This window comes from Bos javanicus, chromosome 24 (assembly GCF_032452875.1).
Source record: "Bos javanicus breed banteng chromosome 24, ARS-OSU_banteng_1.0, whole genome shotgun sequence".
NCBI lineage: Eukaryota > Metazoa > Chordata > Mammalia > Artiodactyla > Bovidae > Bos > Bos javanicus.
This window is the reverse complement of record NC_083891.1, coordinates 2,459,011-2,485,077: the sequence shown is the minus strand read 5'-3', so window position 1 is coordinate 2,485,077 and position 26,067 is coordinate 2,459,011. Positions and strand designations below refer to the sequence as shown.

The window sequence follows — 26,067 nt, the reverse complement described above, 5'->3', positions numbered from 1 at the left end:
ACAAGCATTTTCAACAAAATACTAGCAAACTGGGACTTCCCTGGTGGTCCGGTGGCTAAGACTCTGTGCTCCCAATGCAGGGGGCTGGGTTTACTCCCTGGTGAGGGAACTAGATCCCACAGGCTGCAACTAAGAATCCTGAGTGCCACAACTAAGGCCCAGCACAGCCACATAAATGTTTAAAAAAAAATACTAGCAAACTGATTCCAACAGCACAGTAAAAGGATCACGTAACCATGATCATGCAGAATTTATCCCTGGAAAGCAATGAAAAGCAAGAAATGGGATCTACCACGTTAACAGAATGAAAGGCAGAAATTGTATGTTCAGTAGATGTAGAAAAAGCATTTGACAAAATTCAACATCTTTCATGATAAAAGTTCTCAACAAATTGAGTACAGAAAGAATGTGACAAAAAGGAAGTTAAACATCATACTTATGGTGAGATGTTCAAAGCTTTCCCACTGCGACCAGGAATAAGACAGGGTGCCCACTCTCACTGCTTCCATTCAGCACTGTGCTAGAAAGACCTGGCCAGTGCAACTAGACAAGAAAAAGAAATAACAGGCATCTGAATGAGAAGGGAAGAAGTAAAGATTGTCTCTGCAGATGATAGGATCTCAAATATGGTATGTACAGATGTGCATGTGTGGTGAGAGCAGTATCAACAAGGGGCACAGTGACAGGGACACTGCTCTTTTATGAATAAGTAACTAATTGTGAGTAATCATCTCCACTTGTCTATGTAGGCTAAGCATCTGGTTTGATTTTCTATTTACCTTTTATAACTACACAAGATTTTATTAGTTCAGGTGTTTTACTTTGATTTTCTAGTTTTTTTTTTTCCATTATCCTAATTTCCTCATCTATTTGTCTTGGTATAAATATAAAGCGCTTCAAATCCTTTTTGGAACAAGAGAGTATACATTCACAAACACATCATTACCCAAATTGATTTACAAAAGGCCAAGGATTCTTATCACCTACCTCCAACCTATTTTCTCACCCTTCCATTGAACTCCAGTCATAATATTCATATGGAAGAACTGTTATATTTTGGCTAACCTTGTGTACATTTTTGCTTGGATGCAGCTAGGAGCACAGGATTAACAGATAAGCAGATTTGGTTTGGGTCTTGGATTTGCCTAAGACTAAATGGCAACCCACTCCAGTGTTCTTGCCTGGAAAATCCCAAGGACAGCAGAGCCTGGTGCGCTGCTGTCTGTGGGGTCGCACAGAGTCGGACACGACCGCAGCTACTTAGCAGCAGCAGCATGTGGCCCCATAGATGGGGAAACAGTGGAAACAGTGTCAGGCTTTATTTTTTTGGGCTCCAAAATCACTGCAGATGGTGACTGCAGCCATGAAGTTAAAAGACGCTTACTCCTTGGAAGAAAAGTTATGACCAACCTAGGCAGCATATTAAAAAGCAGAGACATTACTTTGCCAACAAAGGTCAGTCTAGTGAAGGCTATGGTTTTTCTAGTGGTCATGTATGGATGTGAGAGTTGGACTGTTAAGAAAGCTGAGTGCCGAAGAATTGATGCTTTTGAACTGTGGTGTTGGAGAAGACTCTTGAGGGTCCCTTGGACTACAAGGAGATCCAACCAGTCCATTCTGAAGGAGATCAGCCCTGGGATTTCTTTGGAAGGAACGATGCTAAAGCTGAAACTTCAGTACTTTGGCCACCTCATGCAAAGAGTTGACTCATTGGAAAAGACTCTGATGCTGGGAGGGATTGGGGGCAGGAGGAGAAGGGGACGACAGAGGATGAGATGGCTGGATGGCATCACCGACTCGATGGACGTGAGTCTCAGTGAACTCCGGGAGTTGGTGATGGACAGGGAGGCCTGGCATGCTGCGATTCATGGGGTTGCAAAGAGTTGGACACGACTGAGCGACTGAACTGAACTGAACTGAATGTGGCCCCAGGCTACCCTGGTGGTGCCGTGGTAAAGAATCTGCCTGCCAATGCAGGAGACACAAGAGATGCTGGTTTGATCCTTGGGTTGGGAAGATCCCCTGGAGGAGGAAATGGCAATCCATTCTAGTATTCTTGCCTGAAAAATTCCATAGACAGAGGCGACTAGAGTCCATGGGGTTACAAAGAGTTGGACATGACTGAATACACACACACAAGTTAGCTAAAAAAGTTTATGTGGCCTTAGGCAAATTACTTAACTCCTCTGAATCTCATCTGTAAAATACCTTGAAGGCATGTTACAAAGATTAGAAGTATTTTACTTAAGGCAGTAAAACATACTTTTGTTTAGTTGCTAAGTCTTCTCTTTCTTGACCCTATGGACTGTAGCCCACCAGGCTCCTCTGTTCTTGGGATTTCAAAAGCAAGACTACTGGAGCAGGTTGCCATTTCCTCCTCCAGAAGATATTACTGACCCAGGGATAGACCATACCAAGAAGCTGAAAAACAGGAAATGTTAATAATTGCTAAATTCCATTTGGTGTTCACTTGCTAGCTGATGTTGGGAGGTTGAACAGCCTGAGCTTTTTTCAGGAGTGGGATGTATAACAAAGCACCTAACAGATATAATTCATTTAAGTTTGTTCGTTCTTTACCCTGTTGACTCCACATAGAAAACCCTTTTTTATCCTTTAGTACCCAACCATTTACTGTTTTAATTAAGAGGGTCTTTCCTATTTTTGAAATTAATTGTTCTGTCCTTTTGAAGGTACTATGGATTTTTTTTTTTTTTTTACTAGGCCTGTGTCCTTCTTGTCTTAAGGTTCCAAGTATTCTGGGAGACAGACTGTTTTTGTAAGTGTGGTATTCCCTCAAAAGGCCCTGCATATAGTTTGTGGTCATTAGTTATGGCTTTGAATTAATTTTTCTGAGGATACTAAGATAATGTTAAGACTACTTTCTTTCGGCTTACTTGGCCTCGTAACACTTAGCTGTCACCTTCCTGATAGGGTTTTGTGAAAATGTGGGCAACAACAAAAATAAAAGATCGACATATTTGGAACTGTACATTTTAGTGGCTTACACCAAAGGAATATCAATGACTTCTGGGTATGTCTTCCTGGACCCAAGATGGATGTTTTGGGTAAATTCAGGCTCCCAGGCTTTTTGCCCCTGTGGTTTGCATGTGGATGCTTTCAAGAGCCTTCCTGAAACAACCTGGGAGATGAAGCGCTGCTTTCCTGGAACTAGAAAATGCAAATAAACACACAGGTCGGAGATCAAGCAAAAGGCACAGGCAGAAACCATGGCTGGCTGATTTCTTCTACCTGCCTCCCCCTGAAAAGCTCTTTCTCACCACCTCTGCCCTTTAGAAGGCCACCTTTCCTACTTTGGCTTTCCGTGGTGGCTCAGACGATAAAGAATCCGCCAGCGATGCGGGAGACCTGGGTTCGACCCCTGGATCAGGAAGATCCCCTGGAGGAGAGCATGACAACTCTAGTATCCTTGCCTGGAGAATCCCATGGACAGAGAAGCCTGGCGGGCTACAGTCCAGGGAGCCGCAGAGAGTCGGACGCGACAGAGCGACCAACACACATTTTCCCCACTTACTTTACCGACGGCCGTACCAGCCAGGTGAACACGGCTGCCCAGAACCTCGGGAGACCCGCCCGTCAGGCCGTCCGTCCGCCCGCGCCGACGCCTGGGGCCCGCTGCCCTCCGTCCGCCCAGGCCCGAGCGGCGGAGCGCGCATGCGCAGGGCGCCGCTCCCCGCCCCCACCGCGCGCCCGCGCCCAACGCCCCTAGCGCGGCCCACCGGGCCATGGAACCCGCCGAAGTTGGCGCGGGTCGAACTCTCCCGTCCGCTCGCTCGGGCGTCTTTCCGCCGTGAGGCCCGCGGGCGCTCGCCCGGGGCTCGGCGGCCGCCCGGGCCGCCCCGCCCGCCGCCCTCGCCCGGCCGGGCGCGCGCCGCGCCTCCGCGGCCGGTCCCCGCGCGTGCGCGCTCCGCCGGGTGTATGTGTGTGAGTGTGTGTGCGGCCGAGGGGTGGGCCGCCGCCGCCGCCGCCGACGATGCCGCGGGGCCGCCCCCCGAAGCCCAAGGAGAGCAAGGCGCGCGGCGACACCGGTAAGCGGCCCCGGCCCGGCCGGCCGCGCTGTGCCGCTCCGCGCGAATATAGTCCCCGGATGCGGCGCGGGGGGCGCCGGGAGCGGACCGGGCCGGGGGCGGTGGGGCGGGCCGGGGTCGGGGCCCAGGGCCTGGGGGGGACGCCCCTCGGCGTCAGGCTCCAGCCGCCGCCACCGCCGCCGCCGCCCGACTGCCGGGCCGAAGGGCGCGGGCGGAATGATACCGGCGCGGCGCGGCCGGCCCCTCCGCCGGGCTGGGCCTACTTTCCTGGGCCGCGCGGGCGGGCGGCGGGGCCGGGGGCGAGGCGCGCGCCGCCGCCCTCCCCTCCCCCTCCCCCGTCCTCCTCGCGCGCCCCCGCCCGCCCGGCCGGGCTCCCGCGGGTCGTGGGAGGCCTTTCTGAGGAGAAGGCGCCGGCCCCGGGGCGCCAGGCGGCCCTAGCGGCTGGGGGCCCGGTGCGGGGGCCCCCGCTGACACGTGGGGCCGAGGCGGCGGGGCCGGCGCCCGGGGGTGCCGCCTTCCGGGCCCGCGCTGCCCGGGGACCCGGGCTTGAGGAGCGGGAGGACGGGGTTTTGGAAGCGCGGCCGAGCCGTGGGTCCCGCTGTGCCCGCCGCAGCCTCAGAGGCTGAGGGCAGGCCGGGCGCACCCTCGGCCGGCGGCGGGCGCTCCCCCGGGCCGAGACCCGCGGGGACGGCCCCCGCACAGGTGCGGGGCGGGTCCTGACCGGCCGGAGCTCGCGCGCGTGCCGGATGCAGTCAGGAAGGAGGTCTTCAGGACTTATTCTGTGCAGTTTATTGATTCTTGTTGATAACGACTAATGCAGAAACTAAAGTGCAGTGTCTTTCAACTACATGGAAGGTTTAGGGTGGAGAAAAAAGACACAGTTTGCCTTGGGATAAGGCTGGGACCTCCTGTTCAACAGTCCTTTCCGTCAAACTAGTGACATCACGCCCTGTTCACCTGGCATTTCAAGTCCCAAACTAAAAAAAGTAATTATCCTATTCTCCGAGACAGCCCGTGGTTTTGTAGCTTCTCCTCAGAAACGCGCTTTCAGTTGGCCTTCCTCTTTCCCCCCTCCAGGGTGACTCCTTGGCCCACTAGTTATCGCCTTGGCTTCTGTGGGAGCCTTGACTGGTCTCTGCTTGTCCTATCCTGTCCTGTAAATCCATCCCCTGTCAGCCTGAGGCAGCTCTTGAAAACGTAAATGAGATGGCCACATCCGGATTCAAACTATCCGAAGGGTCTCTCAACCCTTTAACTTAAGATCCCCGCTGGGCAGGACCCTCATTGACTCGGCCTTTGTCCGACTCTTCTTTTTCTGTCCTTGCACTCAGCCCTTTGTTCGTTGACGGTGCTGGTGTGTCTCCGCACCCCTATTCTGAGCACCCAACCCTGGCTCAGTCTTCGGGTCCTATGCTGAAATTCAGCTTCCTAGGAGTAGCCTTCTCAGACCTTTCTGAAAGTTAATGGCGCCCCCGTCAGCCATTCTGTACCACAGTGGTTCTGGGACTGTGGTTCACCGACCCCTGGGAGTTCCTGGAGACACTTTTAGGGGTCTGCAAGGTAGATGTTTTCTTAGTAGTACTAAGACTGTTGGGCTTCTTCACTCGGTTATTATTTGCACTAATCATACACAGGCTGTTAGGGGCAAAACTGCTGACTCAGCAGTAGTCAAGGTGGCAGAGGCCTCATATTCTGAATTTCACTCAGAAACAACAGAGAATGCGGAGGCAGATGTGAGGAGCCTCCTGTCTTCTATTAAACCAGACATTGAAAAGCATTTACAAAAGTGAAAATTTTTTCCTATTGTTTTTGAAGAGTATGTTTTTCATAAAAATATTTTTGTTAACGTAATTATTTTTCAGTGAATAAGTGTTTTAAAAGTTGTTGGTTTTAATTTCTAGTAGGGCAGCTGTTGATAGGTATAGCCCATATAAAGTTAGGATTTGATATTTAAGAATGTCCTGAAACGAAAAGATCTGGGGACCGTTGCACTAACAATTTACGATTTTAATGTTTTTCATGATCTGAAATTATTTTGTTTGTGTTTTGGTGTCACACATTATGAATTTTATTCTAAGAAAAACCTGGAAGGTAGGTGGGGATTTTTACAGATAGAAGAAATGAGGCTCAGAGAGGTTAAGCGATGTGGAAGGTGCACCCAGCTGGTAAGTGTCAGAGTTGAGTTTGAATGTACATTTGAGTCCAAAGTGTGCAGTACATTGTTCTGCCGTGATCAGTATAAAGCCCTGAATGTGCGTTAACTCATTTCTTCAATAAGTATTTTAAAGCACTTCTTGTCATAGGTGGGCACTGTGCTGAGGACTAGGGGTGCAAGGGTTAACAACAGAGACAAGGTCTCTGCCTTGGCTCCCAGGACAGAGTGTGTTCTCCGATGGCAGGAACACTTCATGGCAGCAGATGACAGCCACTGGAAGTCAGGCTTCCCAGGGAAAGCGATGTCAGAGCTGAAACCTCCAAAAATGACCAGGAGGAGGCCTGCTCAAAAATGTTTTCTTTTTGTTAAAATGCAATTTGATAAGTTTTTAAATATTGAACTATAGCTAATTTATGATGATGTGTTAGGTTCGTGTGTACAGCAAAGTGATTATCATACACATTATTTTTCAAATTCCTTTGCATTGTAGTTTATTACAGGATACTGGGTAGAGTTCTCTGTGTTATACTGTAGGTCTTTGTGGTTTACTTTATATATAGTAGTGTGTATATGTTAATCCCAGATTCCTAGTTTGTTTTCTATGTGAGTCTATTTCTGTTTTATAAATGAGTTCATTTATATCTTTTTTTTAGATTCCACATATAAGTGATATCATGTGATATTTGTCTTTTTCCAACTTACTTCACTTAGTATAATAATCTCTTGGTCCATCCACGTTGCTGTAGATGGCATTCTTTCATTCTTTTTTATGACTCAGTAATATTCCATTATATATGTATGTGTGTGTATATATATGTATATGTACCACATTTTCTTTATCCGTTCCCCTGTTGATGGCCATCTGGCTATTGTAAATAGTGCTGCAGTGAAAACTGGGGTGCATAAATCTTTTCAAATGGAGCTTTCTCTGGATAAACATCCAGGAGTGGGATTGCAAGATCATATCGCAACTCTGTTTTTAGTTATACTTTCTCCATAGTTTATATTCCCACCAAGTGTAAGAGGGTTCCCTTTTCTCTACACCCTCTCCAGCAATTGTAGACTTTTTGACGATGGTCATTCTGACTGGTATGAGGTGATAGCTCATCGTAGTTTTGATTTTCATTTCTCTGATCATTAACAATATTGAACATCTCTACATGTGCCTGTTGGCCATCTGTATGTCTTCGGAGAAATTTCTGTTTATGTCTTCTGCCCATTTTTTGATTGAGTTTTTTGGGTTTTTTGTTTTGTGTTTTTCCTGTGTTAAACTGTATGAGCTGTTTGCATGCTTTGGAGATTAATTCCTTCTTGGTAGCATAAAAATGTTTCTTAAAGTAATAATTAGCTTTAGGCCATAAGTGGGCTTCCCTGGTGGCTCAGACAGTAAAGAATCGGCCTGCAGTGTGGGAGACCTGGGTTTGATCCCTGGGTTGGGATGATCCCCTGGAGGAGGACATGGCAACCCACTACAGTATTCTTGCCTGGGGAATCCCATGGACAGAATCCCATGGACAGGAGCCTGGCTGGCTACAGTCCATGGGGTCACAGAGAGTTGGACTCAACTGAGCGACTAAGCACTGCATAGGCCATAAGTAAAGAAGTAAGCCTCATCATCACTACATAGTCATTAAATTTTTGCCTCTTATCTCCTCCTGAGAGTTTTATAGCTTTAGTTCCTTAAATTGAAGTCTTTGATCCATGTTAAGTTATTTTGTGTGTGGTGTGGAGTGAGGGTCCACATACATTCTTTTACATGTGGATGTCCATTTGTCCCCATAACATTTGTTGAAGAGACTGTTCTTTCAGTGAATGGTCTTGGCTCCCATTTTGAAAATCAGTTGGTGATGGGTGGTGTGGGTTTATTTCTGGACTTTTTAATTCTGTTCCATTGGTCCTTATGTCTGTCTATGTGCTAGTACTTCATCTAAATTTCAAGTATACTGTAAGACTTTGTAAAGTAAATACCTAGCCAGGAAGATTGTGAGTTCTTGTTATGCTGCCTCAAATCGCCTTACAAACTGCTGGTGGTATGCTTGTCATACGAAAACAGTATCTCTGCACACTTTTAGGAAATATGTGATTGCTAATCATTATTATTTCCTAATGCTCATTGTTGCCTTGATTGAAAATGCTTGGCAGAGAACATTTAGGAGGTGGGGTAAAAAGGCATGAAGTACATACGTAGGTATCAGGTAGAATGGTGAAATGCAGAGATAACTGCTTTTAATTGTGATAATTTTCTGAACATTATTCTTTAGGGGAACATCAAGTCTTTCTATGCAGTGACTAAGATAGAGGTCTTAGTTTTAAAGAGATTATGCCTAAGTAAATATGAAGGCTACTTACTGTAGAAGGTAAGGGGTAGTGTATACCAGCCCTGAATGCCTTTATCACTCTGGAACATCACTGTGGTGCTTCAGAGCTCGGAAGGTCACAGCCATTCCAGGGATTGCAATAGTAATGGCTGGCGGGTGTGGAGTCCTGGTTTTCTGGCCAGGGCAAGGGCTGGCAGACCTTTTCTGTAGGGCCATATGGTAAATGTTTTAGGCCTTGTGGGCGTTAAGGTCTCTATTGTAACTCAGAATTGCTGTTGCAGCCGGAAAGCTGCCACGGTCATACGTAAACCCACGAGTGTGGCTGTGTTCTGTGAAGCTGAGTTTACCCGAAAGGCTAGACGCTGGTTAGTTGACCCCAGTCTGGAAGGAAAGACAGGAATGCAAAGGAAAGTTGTATATTCTATCACTTTTCTTTGAGTAAACTTCATGTTGGTATATAACATACAGAGAAGAATGAAAATTATGTTCAACAAATTTTCACAACATGAGCTTTCTCATATAATCAGCACCCAGATTATATAGGTTATAATAATAATTCATATGATTATACATGTAATTTCTTAGATTAAGAAATGGGACTTTACAGCACTCTAGAAATCTGCATCTGATCAGTACCCCTGTAAGACTGACCACTGTCCTGGTATCGCACAACCTAGATTAATCTTGCCCATTTGTCGAACTTTATTAGGTGAAGTCATTGGTAATATCTTCTCAGGTCTGACTTCTTTTGGTCAGTTTTCCAATGTCAGTCTTTGTCGCAGTATACAAAACTTTGAGCTGCTCCATATCCTCATCAGTCCTTGGTTTTGTCTGACTTTAATTTTAACCATCCTTTTGGACATGCATTTCACCTTTTTGAAAGCTGTTTTTTGTTTCTCATGTTTTGTAACTTGGATCTTACAGCAGCCCTGGGAGTGGGCCGCATGCAACCACGTGGTAGTTTGCAGAGACCCTCACTAGTGGTCGGCTGCCTCGAGACTGCTCTCATGACCCCCAGTCCGGCATTCTTTGCTGTTCCTGGCCCATGCCCTGTGACCCATGCCTTCTGTGGATGCCTCTGTTGTCAGATCCTTACAGTAAAGATGGTGTGCCCCGGGCAGGCACCACTCACTGGAAATCGGGACTCGTCCCGGGCTGAGCTCTCGCAGTCCTGCACAGCGCTCTGTGGCCCTGCTTAGCGCTGCTGCAGCGCTGCCATCAGCTGTCCATTTGCGGAGATGAAAAACAGAACAGCTGTGTATGTCCAGAAACTAACTTTTTCCATTGTCATAGGGGCCGTTACACTCAGCAGGGCTGAATCCTCAGAAAAGCTCACTTGTGTTCAGACCCTGAGCCTAGAATTCAGTGTGTTAGCTGGAAGGTGAGGCCGTAGATAACTAGAGCTTTATTTTGCTATCATTTTAATGTTCTGTGGTTTTGTTAAATTTGGATAATGTACATGTATGTCTAAATGTACATCTACATGAATTTAAATCCTTTCTTTAGAAACAAAGTTTACATACAGGTGGGTCTGAGCTCCTGGGTCCACTTATACATGGATTGTTTTCAGTAGTAAATACTTCAGTATCATATATTCGTGGTTAGTGAATCCATGGATTCAGAGGAACCGTGGATATAGATGGCCACCTGTAAGTTACCTGGGTTTTCGCCTGTTGGAGGATCTGCACCCCTGACCCCTGAGGTATTCAAGGGTCAACAGTATACATACAGAAGAAGAGCAGTTGGTGGATACCTGATAAGCTGGAAGGGTGTTAAAGCTAAGTTAGGTACGAGTGGAGGGCGTGAATCAATGAGGCTAAAAGTGGAAATAGACATACTGGTACTGGAAGCCTCAAACTAATGTGAAGAGACCAAAAAGTCATTAGCTTTGGTCTCATCTCCACGTGTTTAGCAAGTATTTATAAGGCACACATTATACCGCAGGGCCTGTGCAAAGATTTGGAGAGGCAGTGATGAAGCAGAAAGGGTCTGTGGGTGCACACTTCAGAGTTTTACCTGAAAAAGCCCAAAGGAATGGTGACATAGATTGGTGGAGCCATAGAAAATTGGAGAAAAGAAAGTAGAATTTTTTGTTTTTTTTTTAAAGGAAACAAGAGGGAAAGAATGGTAGAGAGTAGCCAAGGTGGTAGCGGTTTGAAGTAGGGGTGATGACTGTCAGACTTCCCAGAGGCCTGTTGATGACTTCACAGAGCATTGTGGTGTCAGAGGCTGACTCGGTGAGGGCGGCAGTTGATGGCTAGAGGGCTAGTTCTTAGAGGAATGTAGAGAAAGATGGAAAAAGGGAAGTAGGGCAGGTGCCTGTTGAGAGCAGAAGATAGGGAGCTCAGCTCTATTTTGGGAAAATTCTTATTCAAAACAAAATAAAATCAGGTTAAAAGTTTGGGGTGAAGTTACTTTAGAAACTGAAAATGCTTCATCAGAATTTATGGGTAGCTGAGATCTTAAATGCACAGTACCCAATAGTTTTAGTCAGGGGATGCAAATTTGAGTTAGATCCCGGGAACGCTATGAATGCAGTAGGCCTTGCTGGAACCTGGTGTCCCATCATAGGCATTTTGTGTAGAAGAGATGGACCTTGGTCCTTCAGATTGGGGATGTGGACCACCTTTGCCGGAAAGGTGAGCGGACCAGCCTCATGTACGGGCCTGTTCCAGGGAAGAGCAGCGTGTAAGCCAGCTCTCTGTCCCCTTTGTCACAAGCCAGGCCTGACTCTGGATAGTTATGGCATGATTATGGGGTGACGGGTAGGGTGTTGAGGAGCACAGATGCGTGTTAGAGAGACGGCCATGCTCCTGGATGGTTTTACGCGTCTGTTGCTGCAGCCGCAGGAAGCAGCGTCTTGTTTAACGTGCAGGACTCTGTGACCCTCTGTTATTTGGGGTGGTGGAGGACAGCTCTTTTCACGTGCTCTTCATGGTCCCTGTTTACGTAGAGTTACACTGATCTTCAAACTCGTCTCCAGGTTTTTCTCAAGGAAGTGAAGTGCTCAGTTTCTGATCTTCCTTGATCAGTTTTTGTTTCCTTTTGCTAGCGCCTTGGAGGAGGCAGGTGAGCAGTTGAAGAGTGGTGGGCGCGTCTGTGTGAGGGGAGCATCTGGGTACACTGCTTGGAGTTTTAGAAAAGTCTTAATCCGTAAGCAAAGTGACATCATTTTTCAGTTTTAAGTATACCTTTTTTTTTCTTTTGGTCCCTTAGGGGTTTATCTGTCAATCGCAACCAATTTAATTCTCAATTTTAGATAGCATATTAAGTATAGTTTGAACATAGAGGCTATGAAAACTGTTTTATTTTGTGTCCTGAAAGAGCATTTTAATTTTGCATTTTATAAATTGAGGGGCTTTTTTAATACCGTTTTCAGCCTTTAGGTTAAAAGACTTGGCTCCTGAGTTCTTACGACACGTTTGTCAACACGTATTTCACTCATGCCTTCAGTGTTTCTTCCCATAACAGACTTGTCCAAAGGAAGCAGCGTATTAATTAATGTGGTCCCAGCAATCATTTTATTTGGACCTGAGGAGTCATAGAACATTTTGCGATTAGTTTAGTGTAGAGATTTTGAGTGTATGGGCTTTGGATAGGATGAGGATAGAGTTAAGAATAAATAGAAGTTATGAATATCTTTCCCTTACTCAATCCATTTTGCTTATGAATGAAGATACGGTCTCTCAAATTAACGTTAGTATTTCTCGAAGCTAGAATTTGCTTTACTTGAGGATCTGCCAGAATTTTTGAAGCTGTTGTCCACCTTCTCCATCCCCTTCTGCTCTGCCTCCAGCATTGATTCACCCCACCTCCCGCCTGTGGGAGTTTCATGGTTCTTGCTTTCAGGCAGATTTTGCTGTTTCCCGGGGGGTACTATTGGCCACGGTGGGAGCTCCAGGCTGTCTGCTCAGAAGAGGGATGCAAAAGTCTAGAGAAAATACTCGAGTGCTGTGTTCACCACATAGGAGACTTTCCTGAGCTTCGTTGAGTCTTAAAATTAACCCGTTACCCTACCTCCAAATTTCTAAATTCTACTGTTGGGGTCAAGTTGGATATAGAGAGTTATATATAACATATTTCTGTCTCTGTATAGTTAATATGTATTATGTATTTGTACCCAAATTATAAGACTTAGAGTACTTACTCTCAAGATTTGAAGAGCTTTAGGACATCTTTATTTCATGACATTCTTGGTAAATTTTTGTGATTGTTGCATGTTTATTCTTATTTGGCCTGCAATGCAGGAGACCCAGGTTTGATCCCTTGGTTGGAAAGTTCCCCTGGAGAAGGGCATGGCTACCCATTCCATTATTCTTGCCTGGGAAATTGCATGGACAGAGGAGCCTAACGGACTATAATCCACAGGGTCGCAAAGGGTTGGACACGACTAAGGGACTAAACACTTGAAATGTATAGCTAGTAACCTGAATGAGTTTATAGAAAGCATACAGTGGAGCCTGAGGGTTGTCCGTTGCACTGCAATCCTTTACAACCTCGTGAACAGCTGTGAGAGAGAACAGAAGTTCTTACCTCTTGACTTCATCTTGCTTTGTAGCAGCTTTCAGAGATTGATTGAATTAGTGAGTTAGCTTTTATATTTCTACTAGCATTTTGTTTACTGAGTGATTTAAGAAACTGGATTATTGATGAACTCTCCCAGTGACTAAGAGAAGTGCCTTCTGATTTGTTGTGACTTAGAAACAGTATTGAGCTGGCAGGCAAAGTTAAGAAATAGGATGGCTTTCGTGTGTTGCTGAGTGGGCATCGAACCTCAGGAGTTGAGTTTCAGGTTTCTAAAAACCCTGGGCATAGTCAGCTCTGTCTCAGTCATCACAGTGTGTCTCATTTCTAACGTAAAAACACGTCCTTTTAAGAAATTTAAGGTATCATTAATTTCATCCGAAATTTCTCATAAATCTGACATAATGTGGTTTTGAAACAGTAACAGGATAATTTAGTTTCATTTATGTGCTGAGAATAACAACTCGTATTTATTGTTTATACTTATGCAATTTTGTAGATGGAGTTTTAACATTGAATGCGGAGAACACTAATTATGACTATCAAGTTCCAAACTTCCATAAATGTGAAATCTGTCTGCTATCTTTTCCAAAAGAGTCCCAGTTTCAACGCCACATGCGGGATCACGAGCGAAATGACAAGGTATGTATTTATAAAAAGGATGTTGGAAATGTGAGCGTTGAAACTGGAGGAACTGTCAAATCAGCATTCTTTCTTATTTCTACATTTTGTATTGTGTAAATGAAGATTTTGATGTTTTGTTTTTAAGCCGTATTTCTAGCCATGGTTAGGTGATGAGAGAAAGTGAGAGCTTGTCTAGTGAATCTAATGAAATTATCTGTGAGTGGACAGAGAAATGATCTTAAAATATGACTTTCCTCAGTAGTTTCAATTTCCCACGTCTCGATGTGTTTTTCTCTGGCAGGCAGTGTTACCCTCAAGTGGTCTTGCATCTTAAAGAATCTGAGGTTTTAGATCGTATTTCCGCAGGCAGATCGTATTTCCCCTGTGTACCAGAGGGGTTGAACTCAAGTGCCTCTGGTGGGATGTGTCAGGGTGGTTGGAACGTGGCAGCTGAGCCCCCGTGAAGAGAGTGAGCGCCGAGCCCTCTGGGCTAGCGCCGCCTAAGCCCGTGAGTCTTCTGAGATGGGACTGGCGCCAGGGCGCTCTTTTCTGGAGGGCGGGGTGTGAGCAGCTCCAGCCTCCCTCTGGGCACGAGTGATGATGTTGTAGCTGTGACCATTGTTGCTAACACCAGAACCCACTGGGTGTTAACCTCCCAGGTGGAAAATCTGAAAATCCCGACCCATTAGGGTCTGTTTATTTCCAAGAGAAATACCAGTGATTTTCTTTCTACAAGTAAGTGGTAGAACACCTTCCATTTGGGGGAAATTTTAAGTGGGGCTAAGCATCCATGTGACAATCCAGTGAGAGTTTTTATGATTACTTACTTTGTTTGAAGTGATTTTGTTTACAGCAATGGAGTTGTCATAAAATGAAGGGGGAAAGTCCCACCCAATAAGTTGAAGTCTCACTTTTGCTTTCATAGAGGTTACTTTCTGGTACATTTATATGCAGCATTTCTCATTAGAAATAATTTTCTACGCAAATGTGATGTTTCTGTATACTGCTTTGAGAAATTCTGTAAGGAGCTTTCCCGTGTCCATTTTGGGTTTATTGACTTCAGGTCCAGAAGGACTTCAGAAATTGCTTCTAAAGCTTATCTGTGGATTATGGTGCTTGCTAATGTTTGAATGACATTTATTGTGGAAAGATTGTGTTTCAGTAGCTTTTCGACTTTTCTCTCCACCTAGCCACATCGATGCGACCAGTGCCCCCAAACCTTTAATGTTGAGTTCAACCTGACCCTTCACAAATGTACCCACAATGGGGAGGATCCTACTTGTCCCGTGTGTAACAAGAAATTCTCCAGAGTGGCTAGTCTCAAAGCACATGTTATGCTGCATGAAAAGGAAGAGGTAATTATTTCGGCCTATACTTTGTTCACTGATTTTTAAAATGCATCTCATCTCGGGTCAGGAGGTTTTTAGGTTTAAACTAGTTTGAAGAAGTCTTGTGTGTAGGTGTCACGGCGTCCATTATCAAGAAACTCACCTTGGCCAGTCTCCAGGTCCCTGGTAAAGCGTTTGTTTTCCGGTCATGTCAGAAGCTTAGGGCAAGACTTTTTAATGTGTGGTATACTCGGAGGATCAAAGTTCATCCACAGTGGCTGGCGGAGGAGACCCTTGTTTTCTCCTTAACAGAAGTTAACTTCTGTAGGATTTTGGGTGGCCAAAGGTAAACTTTCTGCCTCTGAAGATGGTAGAGTCTCCTTGCCTGGCTCCTGCATCCCCTGACACGTGGGCATTTGGGAGACGAGAGGAAATTCATGAAGACCCAAGGCAGTTTATGCCCCCAGTAGTAGTCCGAAAGCGGACGGTCTTGAGATGGAGTGAGGAATGGTGGGGGTGCGCGGCCCAGGTGCACAGAGAGGCCCGCCTGCTGCTGGCGTGGGTGGGCTCACGTGAAGTGTAAAACATCAGCCCCGCATTGTTACCACAGACAGTCAGGAACATGTGAATGTAGAAAAGAGAAGATAGCAGTCACCTCTAGTTCAGCCACCCAGGGCTAATTACAGGTAACTATTTGTTATGGTTTTCTCCTGAGACAGAAAAACATAAAATATTTATTTGCACGTGTAAAATCTGCATCCTGAAAACTGAGTTTGTACTTCATGTATAGGTTTGCGTCCTCTTTTTACGTCTTTAATTTTTTATATGAAATAATTTCTTTTAATCTTTTAAAATCTTATTGTATAAGTAATACATGTTCATTTTGGAAAAAGTTGGAAACTGAAGATTAACAAAAGTAAAGGAACCGGTAGTCACACTAGTGGGAGAGATGCGTGTGCAGTTGGCCCTTGAAGCAGCGCGGGTCTGAACTGTGCAGGTCCGCGTGCGCGTGGGCTTTTCAGTAAACACATCCGACAGGACTGGGTGGTCCCGAGACCGAGGGCGGGGAACCGTGGACGTGGAGGGCCTGCTGTAAAGTTATGCTCGGATTTTCACCTATGGGGTCGATGCCCCAGACTTCCATGCTTTTCAAGGCTCAGTTGTGTGTTTCTGGCTTTTTGGGGGGTGTGCATACACTTCCATAATGGTTTGTTTAGGAACAGTGTTTTTAGTGCAGTTATATCCTATTATGTCATCTGCTCTGTCCCTTTCATATCTGTGACTGCATCTTTCCCTCACTCGCTTCGTGATTCATGAGTGTTTCCCCCACATTGCTATTCTAAATTGCTTTATTAAAGTCTTTAGCATCTGGATAGAGTGTCATGATATTTCTACCATTTCCTTTATTTTTAACATTTAAGTTCATCCTTTTTCAGAACTATAAATAATGCAAATAATGTGTGTATCTTTGTTTCATTAAGATAGATTCATGCAATTGGATTTACTGAATTAACAAGGCTTTTTCAGGCTCTTTGTAGAATGCCACCGTGTATTCTAGAAAGCGTGTGCCCTTCTGCACCTTCTGCAGACTGTAGGCCCGCCTGTCTCACTCAGCTGTAGCACTGTCCAGAAATGGCCAATGTGTTCCTTTCAAAAGGCAGAAAGTGTTTAATATGGTATTTTAAAATACCTGGGAGTCAGTTCAAATAGTAAGACTCAGACAGTAGAGAAAACGGTAGAGAGTTAAGTCCCCTTCAGCCCCTGACCTCAGTTCTCCCAGGAGCAGCTTGTCTGGGGGCGGTCAGTGCACGCACAGACCTCTGCGTCCCACGAACGCAACCGAGTGCTGGGGTTCTGTGCTGTCCTCTTCAGGCGACTGAGTCTCGGGTGTTGTTTCGGCCCCCGCGGTGCTACGTGGCATCCGCTGTCCTGGCCCGTGGGGTTGCCCTTGGGCTGGGCGTGGGTGGTGTGGCCTCGTGTTGCTCTGTGAGGGGCTGGGGGGCTGCGGGCGCGGGAAGCCTGCCCTCGGGACCCGGAGCTGAGCTGACCAGGGGCGCGAGCACAGACACATACGAGGATCGTGTGCATGGAATGCTGGGATCACTGCTGCGAACTGATGTGCATGTGCTGGGTGGGAGGGGAGTGTGGGCTGTGCCCACAGCACCCGTCAGCTGGGTGGCCGTGGGCATCGACGTTCAGATGGGACCCGTGTGTGATGGTGGGGGGGAGTCGGGTGTTGGCAGGGGGCTGCAGTGCTGTGACGTGCTCGAGGCTGGCCAGCCGTGCGGGAAGCCTGGCCGCGGGGGCCCTGTGAGGTGGGCCTCCCTTCCCCTGGTTCTATGTGCATCCGCAAGGGGCGCCTGCTGGCCCTGCCGTGAGCCCGGGGAACCATGCCGGGGGGTGCCTGCTGCTGGGGTCAGGAGGGGTCTGTGGGGTGGCTGGGCTGTCTGCCGAGCACTGAGCAGCACCTTGAGGCAGATTCCTGTGGGCAGGGCAGAGGGCTCCTGAGAGCCTGGGAGGGTCGAGGGTAGTGCTGGGCACCGGTGCCCGGGGGCGCGAGAGAAGGGCCAGGGTGGCCCCTGGGAGGGGGCAGAAAGGGCACGTGTTACAGATGAGGAGCCTGAAGGTGGTTGCTGTTTATTGTGTCTACTCTGACTTAAAAAATTTCATCTTCAGCCAGATGGGGGCTGATAAGAACACCACAGCACCCTGACGGTCTGCTGGCCACTCGGGGTCACTGACATCACCCAGGACCGCCTGCCTCTGCAGGAGGCACGAGCAGGAGCTCTGACCACAGGAAATGCAGTGCAGTGGACAGGCTGCCTGCTGCCCTCCAGGCCTCACGCTCCCACTGGGACAAGCCCGGGAGCCAGGCTGCTCGGACCCAGAGGGATGGGCGGCCCATCCAGGCCCCTTGGGGTTGGGTGTGACGTGGCGGCAGCTACAGAACCTCCCGTCCATAGCCCATGTCAGTTGTGATTCAGCATGTACTCAATCCTGCTTTCACCACATGAACTAATTGTACACAAGCCAGGGTTTACTCAGAAAGTTCGGAAAAGTTTCAGAGGAATATCCATGTAGATAACTCCTGAAATGTACTCACCTGCTCATTTGGTTAAAAAAAAAAAAAGTACATTAAAAAAGAGGGTTGATCTGAGCCAGAGCAAATAAAGAACAGGGCTGGGAATGGGGGATAAAAAGTCATGGTTTGCATTGTGACTTAGTTGTCCGTGCAGGGCAGATGTTTTGTCTGCAGATTCAGGGTACACATGGCCCCACCGCTGCATTCAAGGTGGGCAAAACAAGTTTTGTTGTTAGATGGTTTTTAAAAATTTTTGACTGTTCACAAGAAAGAAATTTCTTTATTATCAGCAAGATACTAACAAAATAGCAGTTCGTTATTTCCTTACATTATTAAATATTCAGTTCAGTTCAGTTCAGTTGCTCAGTCATGTCCGACTCTGCGACCCCATGAATTGCAGCACGCCAGGCCCCCCTGTCCATCACCAGCTCCCCAAGTTCACTCAGACTCATGTCCATCGAGTCAGTGATGCCATCCAGCCATTTCATCCTCTGTAGTCCCATTCTCCTCCTGCCCCCAATCCCTCCCAGCATCAGGGTCTTTTCCAATGAGTCAACTCTTCACATGAGGTGGCCAAAGTACTGAAGTTTCAGCTTTAGCATCATTCCTTCCAAAGAAATCCCAGGGCTGATCTTCAGAATGGACTGGTTGGATCTCCTTGCAGTCCAAGGGACTCTCAAGAGTCTTCTCCAACACCACAGTTCAAAAGCATCAGTTCTTCGGTGCTCAGCCTTCTTCACAGTCCAACTCTCACATCCATACATGACCACAGGAAAAACCATAGCCTTGACTAGACGGACCTTTGTTAGCAAAGTAATCTCTCTGCATTTGAATATGCTATCTAGGTTGGTCATAACTTTCCTATTAACGCTAACTTAAAGTCATTTAAGTTGAAGTCATTGGATTGCTCCAAGTATCCCATTCAGCTTCATTCCTTCCGCAAAGGACGCACCGAGTAGCGTCAGTGAACAGCCTCATTCAGTGAGGTTTCTGTGCATTCACGAGGCCATCAGGTGCAGTAATTAGAAGAAAGTCTGGTGGGAAGAGAGAGCTTTGTATTCTGTTGTGTAGAAACAGCAGTTTATGCACACTGACAGGTTACATGCGTCTTTTCCCGTGAGGGCAGGTGTTGCTGTCACCACTGTTTCATACCCCTTGGGCGGTCAGCACACTCAGGTGCACGTGGCTGGTGATTAGGAGCCTTAACATGAACCGAGGCCCAGCTTCGGAACACCTGGACCTGCGCTGTTCTAACTGAGACACGAGTAATTTAAAATTTACCCTGGCTGTATTTTCAGAAGTCAAAACAAAACAATGAAATAAATTTTAATGTATTTACGAAAATACATCCAAAGTATTGTAAGTCACACATTAAAAGTTACTGTGCTGTTTTACACCTCACCTTCTTTTCAGTAAGCCTTTGAAATCCTGTGTGTATCTTATGCTAGCTCCACAGGTGCTCAGCCGGGCACGTCTACATGGAGTCCCTGACTGTTCTGTGATCAACCTTCTATATAAACCAGACGGAAAGAATGATAGGTGTTTCCATTTAAGAACTTACCAGCTGTCAGCTTGTTTTAAGGAAGTCTATTAAACTATCATCTTAATTTAAATTCCTTCCTGACCTTTTTGTGGTATCCAAGTCCTACTTCAGAGTTTTCACAGTGTAGGTCAACAAAGCGCCATTACCCAGCAGTCAGTTTGAAGCAGCTCACTTTGCTCAAAAGCTGTAGTGGTCTCTCATCCTTTCGCCTGTGTTTCTGTTAACAAAGAAGTGATTTCTCATATCCTCGTACTTGGACCCCGCGGTGTATCTTTTGAGAGGCAAGGCGGTGTTTGTTTGCCAGGAGGGTGCACTCCGTGTGTCAGTGGTTTAAGCAGCAAGGCTCCGGCGCGTCCGCGTGCTTATAGGTGGCCTCTCCCCCTTAGAACCTCATCTGCTCCGAGTGCGGGGATGAGTTCACCCTGCAGAGCCAGCTGGCCATCCACATGGAGGAGCACCGCCAGGAGCTGGCCGGGAGCCGCACTCACACCTGCAAGGCCTGCAGGAAGGAGTTCGAGACGTCCTCACAGCTCAAGGAGCACATGAAGACACACTACAAGATCAGGTGGGAAGCCTTTCCCGGCTAAAGAAAATTACACCTTGTATGAAAAATTGGCACGCTGCTTTAGGAGCAGGAGCAGGGCGACTTGGGAGTGTGGTGCTGGGATGGCTTTCATAACCTGTGGTCCGTGTCATGTCTGCCGTAGGACAGATAAGGTCAAAAATGAAACGTCAGACTGAGGGTAGAAGTTTTTAGCTGTATTACAATGAGAACAGCTGTAGAACGAGGTATCGGCAGTACACTTTTAATGGGCAGGTAAGGAGGTGTGTAGAGTGGACTCACAGAGCCAGGTTAGCACCCTTTTCAGTGAGTTGGTTTATTTGTACTACCTGGAGCTTGCACATGTCCAACATGTGCTTCATGTGTCTGCAAACAGACAAGTAAAACTTCATTTAATTGTTAACATACCGCCCTTCAGGCCAGGATACTGCCGTGGTCCCCGTTTTGCAGATTAGAAAGCCTAGGCTGGAGGTTTCTGCCCAGCCTTCAGAATGCCGCAAGGCTGCTTATGGGGGCTGGAGCAGGGAGAGCCAGGGCGCAGGGTGGCGGCTGCAGGCCGGGGACGCGGGAGCTTTCTCGCTCCCTTGTGTGAGGTTGATCTCTCCTTAAAGCTCACTCTGGTTCTGAAGCGGTGGAGTCACAGGGACCCCACTTACCGCATGCTTTCCCTCCGGGATCCCAGGGTGGCCGGCACCAGGTCGTACAACAGGAACATCGACAGGAGCAGCTTCACATACTCCTGCCCACACTGTGGGAAGACGTTCCAGAAACCGAGCCAGCTGACGCGGCATGTCCGGATACACACAGGTGTGAGGCGCGCTGGCTTCTGGAGGACCCCGACGGGGGCTGGGGGCCAGACTGTGGCCTGGAGCCGGCCTGGCCTGGACTGGGGCCTCGGCTTTCCCCTGCTTGCAGAGGCCCGCGGTGCTCCTTTGCGATGCTGGGGAGGCGGCGGGAGTGTGGGTCTGCGGCCTCAGGGAGACGTTCTGCCTGGAGGGGGCAGGTGTGCGGTCTTAAATTTGGGTAACTTAAGAAGTATTTCTCTTAACCCATCACATGCTCATACAGTGCGGAATCACATTGTGATCATCTTTCTCCCTCTCCAGGTGAAAGGCCATTTAAGTGTAGCGAATGTGGAAAAGCTTTTAACCAGAAGGGTGCGCTGCAGACTCACATGATCAAGCATACGGGTGAGAAGCCCCACGCCTGTGCCTTCTGTCCCGCCGCCTTCTCTCAGAAAGGGAACCTCCAGTCCCATGTGCAGAGGGTTCACTCCGAGGTGAGCGTGCCCCTGGGGTGTAGGCATGTGGTGGGCAGGCTGGGGTGGAGCGGGGAGGTCCTTACAAGAGTGCAGACGTCACAGGCTGCACAGGTGCCCCCAGAGTGAAGAGTGAGCCCGAGGAACTCTACTTGTTAAATGTAGATAAAGGGTTTGTCCGGAGCAAACCCTGTTTAAAAAAGTACGTGCGTGCGGGCTCAGTCATGTCTGACTCTTTGCGACCCCATGGACTGTGGCCCGCCAGGCTCCTCACATGGGATTCTCCAGGCCAGAGTACGGAGTGGGTTGCCATGCCCTCCTCCAGGGGATCTTCCCTATCCAAGGATTGAACCCACTTCTCCTGCATTGCAGGTGGATTCTTTACCACTGAGCCACCTAAGCAGCTCCCCAAAATACATATATATGTATACACCCAAGTACATACATACACATGAATATATATATATATATATATATATATATATATATATATATAAAAACATGTGAACCTTTTTGGCTTATATGGAAATATACTGTTTTTTGTCGTTTTACCGACAATATTATAGCTTTGATGAATAAACGTTTGAAAATAATCCTAATACCATTGTTAGTCACAGTTTATCAATCTGAATGTGAACGTTATGTGATGCCTTTAGTGAACCCGAAACACAGACGCTTCCAAGTGTGAGGAACTGAAAGACGCGGTGAACTTGAGGAGGAAGTGTTTTTCTGTGCTGGTGCAGCTGACCTGTGTACAGCCCCACTCACGTTTTCTGTCAGCATAGTCCTGCCCAGTGTATTTCCCTCCATGCTGCACATTAACTGATCATTTCAGCCAAACTGATGCTCCTCAGTTGTCTCCAGATAATACTGATTTGTCAGCCTCTGGAAGTAGCTCTCTTCATCCGGTTCGTTTTTGCTCTTAACTGTCGTGATTTGGTGTCTTATTTAGTCTAGTTGGAGATAATGAAGATGTATTTAAGCAACACAAACACTCTTATCATGGATCATTTATTTTATGTAATTACTTTGGAGGATGAAAAATATCACAGTCCTAAAAGCAAGTGTATATCTTTTAATTTTTCCTTTGGTAAATCCTTAGGTAACAGTAAATCCTTAAGTAACAGTAAAATGAAGAAAAGCTTACGTAGTTCTGATAGTTTACAAGCAGACTGAGGACTCATATGCAGTGAAGCTACTTTTAAAGACTGTTTACTGTCGAAGGCCCAGGCCCTGGGAAGAGTATATGCGGACTCGCGAGGGTGCCTTTTGGTCTGCGTTAGTGCCTCTTGGAGCTGCCTCCGTGTGAAGGGGATTGCCGAGGAGTAACCGTGTATCTGCACACACAGCACCAGGAAGAGGAGGCTGAGAACCGCCCGGCTTAGGAGAGCCTTGCGGGGATGCCAGGGTCGCCTGCCTCCGGCCGGAGACCCCCGGGGCCTGTAGTGGGACCGACTCTGGTGTTCTGGGAACAACCCCTAAAGATTGCTTGGAGTGCTATCTAATCCTGTGGTGAGGCTAAAGCTGTGGGTTTGCTCTTCTCGAGGTGTCGGGAAGATGGAGTCTCCCCCAGCTCAGAGCCGGCCGGCACAGCTGGCAGGACCAGCGCTGGCCCTGAGGGTGGGGCGAGGACTGCTGGGCGCTGCCTCCATGCCGGCGGCCCTGCTCCCTCACTGCTCTGTGCGCCACTTTCTGCTCCGCCAGAGGCTTAGAAGGTGGCCACTGATGTGACGTGACTATTGGAACTGGCGGCCGCCCTCCTGACTCGTATGTTTAAGACTCAGAGTAAAAGTCTTAACTGTCTGGCCTTGGTTGTTGAACACTTAAACCATTTTATTGAACACTTAGCCATTTAAGAAATCGAGAACAGGTCAGACCTTTTTTTTTTTTTTAACTAGAGCACAGTAACTGAAAACTGGGTTTTCACTCCCGCACCAGTTCTGATTTATAGAAAAGACTGAAATTTCAATTAATCTCAGACTGAAAATATTGATTACAGAGTCAGGTCATTGATTCTAGACCTCTCTAACTTAAAAGGTATAATAAAGGGTTACATTATTTCTGTCATTTTAATTGAATGGTTAGTTATAATTTGCCATCATTTAAATATTTTAATCTAACAATTAATTGTAAAACATTGTTTTTTCTTTTTTGTTCTTTAAGGTCAAGAATGGCCCTACCTATAATTGTACAGAATGTAGTTGTGTATTTAAAAGTTTAGGTAGCTTGAACACTCACATCAGCAAGATGCATATGGGTGGACCACAGAATTCAGCAGGCGCTACAGAGACTGCTCACGTCTTAACGGTAAGCTTGGCCAGCTGGTTGACAGAAGGTATTCTGTTACCAAAATCTGTCATCTGAAGTATGACCTTTTTTTAAAATGGAATGGAATCGTCAGTAGTACCATAAAGGTGCTATGAAAGTTTCCTCTATGGAAGTACGGGTCCTACTTTTATTTGTTCGCTTAATTAATGAAAGAAAATCAAATTTTTGGAAACTTTAAAATAATTTTACGTGATTCTGATTTATAGAGTGTCATCTGAACCAGTTAGAAATAAGGCCAAACGTCATCATTGTTATGAAGTTGTAATTCCTACAGTCAGTGTTAACTGATGATGATTATTGAATATTCTTTATGCTTGTGTTCTCATTGAAGAATCACCTTTCTTTTTAAAGTGATATTTCCCCACATCTGATGTGATGGTGATTCTTTTTCCTGAAACCTTGCACCTTTGGGAAACTAAGTTGTATTTTCCAGTACACGCAGTAAGGGTTGTGACTCAGAGCATGCCCACTTGACTCCTTCCTGTAGACTGGTAGCTCAGCCTCCGTCTGCGGCTCTCCTGTCGTCTCGGCTGAGCTGCCTGGCAACATCTAAGTGTCGAGCGTGGTGTCCTGACCACCGCAGACAAGTCTCCTGAGTGCAGAGGTGCCTCGTGAGTGCAGCCAGCCAGTAGCTGGTGTCAAGTCGGCAGCTGCCTCTTACCACGGAGAGGACAGGCCCAGTTTGTATTTTGTCCCCAAGCATGGGGCTCACGTTTAGTGTTGGCTTTTTCCTTTCTCAAAATATTTGTGGCTTGGGATGAGTCCTCAGCTTACTCTTGATCCAGAGAGTGTTGTAAAGATGTTCTAAAACTGGAGAGTAATCAGTCTTGTAATTAGGTCTTAAATTTTATTTTGGACTGAGTAGTTTTAAATAAAATTTTCAATATATAAATCAAGCAAATGTTGAGTTTTTTTTTCCTTTTCCTTTGGCAGTATGCAAATCAAGCATGTAGGTGGAGTGAATTACCTAGAATGATAATCCAAGTCATTTAAAAAATCTACATTCTCCATAAAACACTGAGAGTGTCGTGCAGGGGTTTGTCCTGATACCCGCCATGATGAGGTCTTGCGGGTTCTCTGACCCCACTGTCTTACGTGTGTGTTTTTTCAGATTTCTGGGTTTCTGAGGAATCAGATCAGCTCTCCCCTTACATACTCTTGGCTGTGGCTTTACAGAGCTATTATTCCTCCAATGCCCCTATTTTTCAGCAATCAGAAAAAATTTTAGACCACAGTGATTTCTTTCTTATTTTGTCTATTTGGTAACTTTTTTACTCCTTTGTTTTAGTGACCAGCGGGAATGAAGTTTGTGTGCTTAATCCCTCATCTTGAAGTGATAATCTCTACTACCACGTAAAAGACTTTAAAAGAGTTACAGAAAAATTCATTGAATACGTTTTTTTTAATAGCCAGTTTTGGTCTAACTTAAAAAGTCAGTGAGGCATATTTGCGATATTGTTAGATTTTCATGCTCAGAACAAAGATAATGCTGGTTTCTTTTTTTTTAAAAATTGCTGTACGAATTAGCATACTTGTTTACCATTTTTAATGAACGTCGGTGTGTTTCAGGCCACGCTGTTTCAGACTTTACCTCTCCAGCAGACGGACACCCAGGTCCCGTCGGCTCCCGGTCAGCAAAGCTCGCAGGTGGTGACCGACGTCATCCAGCAGTTGCTGGAGCTGTCGGAGCCGGGGCCGGTGGAGTCCAGCCAGCCGCCCCAGGCTGCCCAGCAGCTGAGCATCACCGTGGGCATCAACCAGGACATCCTGCAGGTGAGCCGCGCTGCCCCCGCTGTTGTGTCCGTCAGGGCCGGGGCCACCGCTGGGAAGTCAGTATTCAGGGCTTGTTGGAGTAAAGGCATCTTCATGAAAATTGTGTCCTAACTGAAACGATTATATTGAAACAAAGCATGCTTATTTGATTACTTATGGACAGTGCAGATTTCGAAATGATTTATTAATCTATAAACAAAAAGTTTTAAAAACCTAACTTTTTTCTCTGTAAGTGAGTTTTCTGGAAAAGAACAGGGTTTTCAGGGCTTTCTTATATCTGTCCCTGGTGACGGAGGGTGAGGACTGTTTAATTCTTGGCCGAGCTCCTTGGAGACAGCACCGCTTGTCCTGACTGTGTGTGAGCATCTCTGCTCTCACGGGGCTGGCGAAGGGGGGCGCACAGATGCCTGTCTCATTCTCCCCCCAGGTTTGCTCCATGGCCGCGGCCTTTACCCTCCCCGCTCCCTGTGTTTACTTGCTGATGGTAAACGCTGACCTCTGTGCTCCACCTTTGTGGTGACAAGTT

General features: G+C 46.8%; 1 protein-coding gene across 8 annotated transcripts in view; it reads left to right on the top strand.

Annotated features, from left to right (window-relative positions):
* The first annotated feature begins 2,998 nt into the window (after nucleotides 1–2,998).
* Nucleotides 2,999–26,067, top strand: part of ZNF236 (zinc finger protein 236) — a 70,720-nt gene continuing 47,651 nt past the window's right edge. For 5 of the 8 annotated variants that reach the window (XM_061399491.1, XM_061399489.1, XM_061399488.1 and 2 more), the window contains exons 1-8: nucleotides 2,999–4,046; nucleotides 13,543–13,685; nucleotides 14,858–15,022; nucleotides 20,007–20,185; nucleotides 20,865–20,989; nucleotides 21,289–21,461; nucleotides 23,604–23,747; nucleotides 25,338–25,541. In XM_061399491.1, the coding sequence (XP_061255475.1) occupies nucleotides 3,992–4,046; nucleotides 13,543–13,685; nucleotides 14,858–15,022; nucleotides 20,007–20,185; nucleotides 20,865–20,989; nucleotides 21,289–21,461; nucleotides 23,604–23,747; nucleotides 25,338–25,541 (1,188 nt within the window). In that variant the 5' untranslated portion in view covers nucleotides 2,999–3,991. Of the gene's footprint in view, nucleotides 4,047–4,516; nucleotides 11,159–13,542; nucleotides 13,686–14,857; nucleotides 15,023–20,006; nucleotides 20,186–20,864; nucleotides 20,990–21,288; nucleotides 21,462–23,603; nucleotides 23,748–25,337; nucleotides 25,542–26,067 lie in introns of those variants that run through there. The other 3 variants (XM_061399493.1, XM_061399492.1, XM_061399494.1) reach the window with 3 other exon arrangements.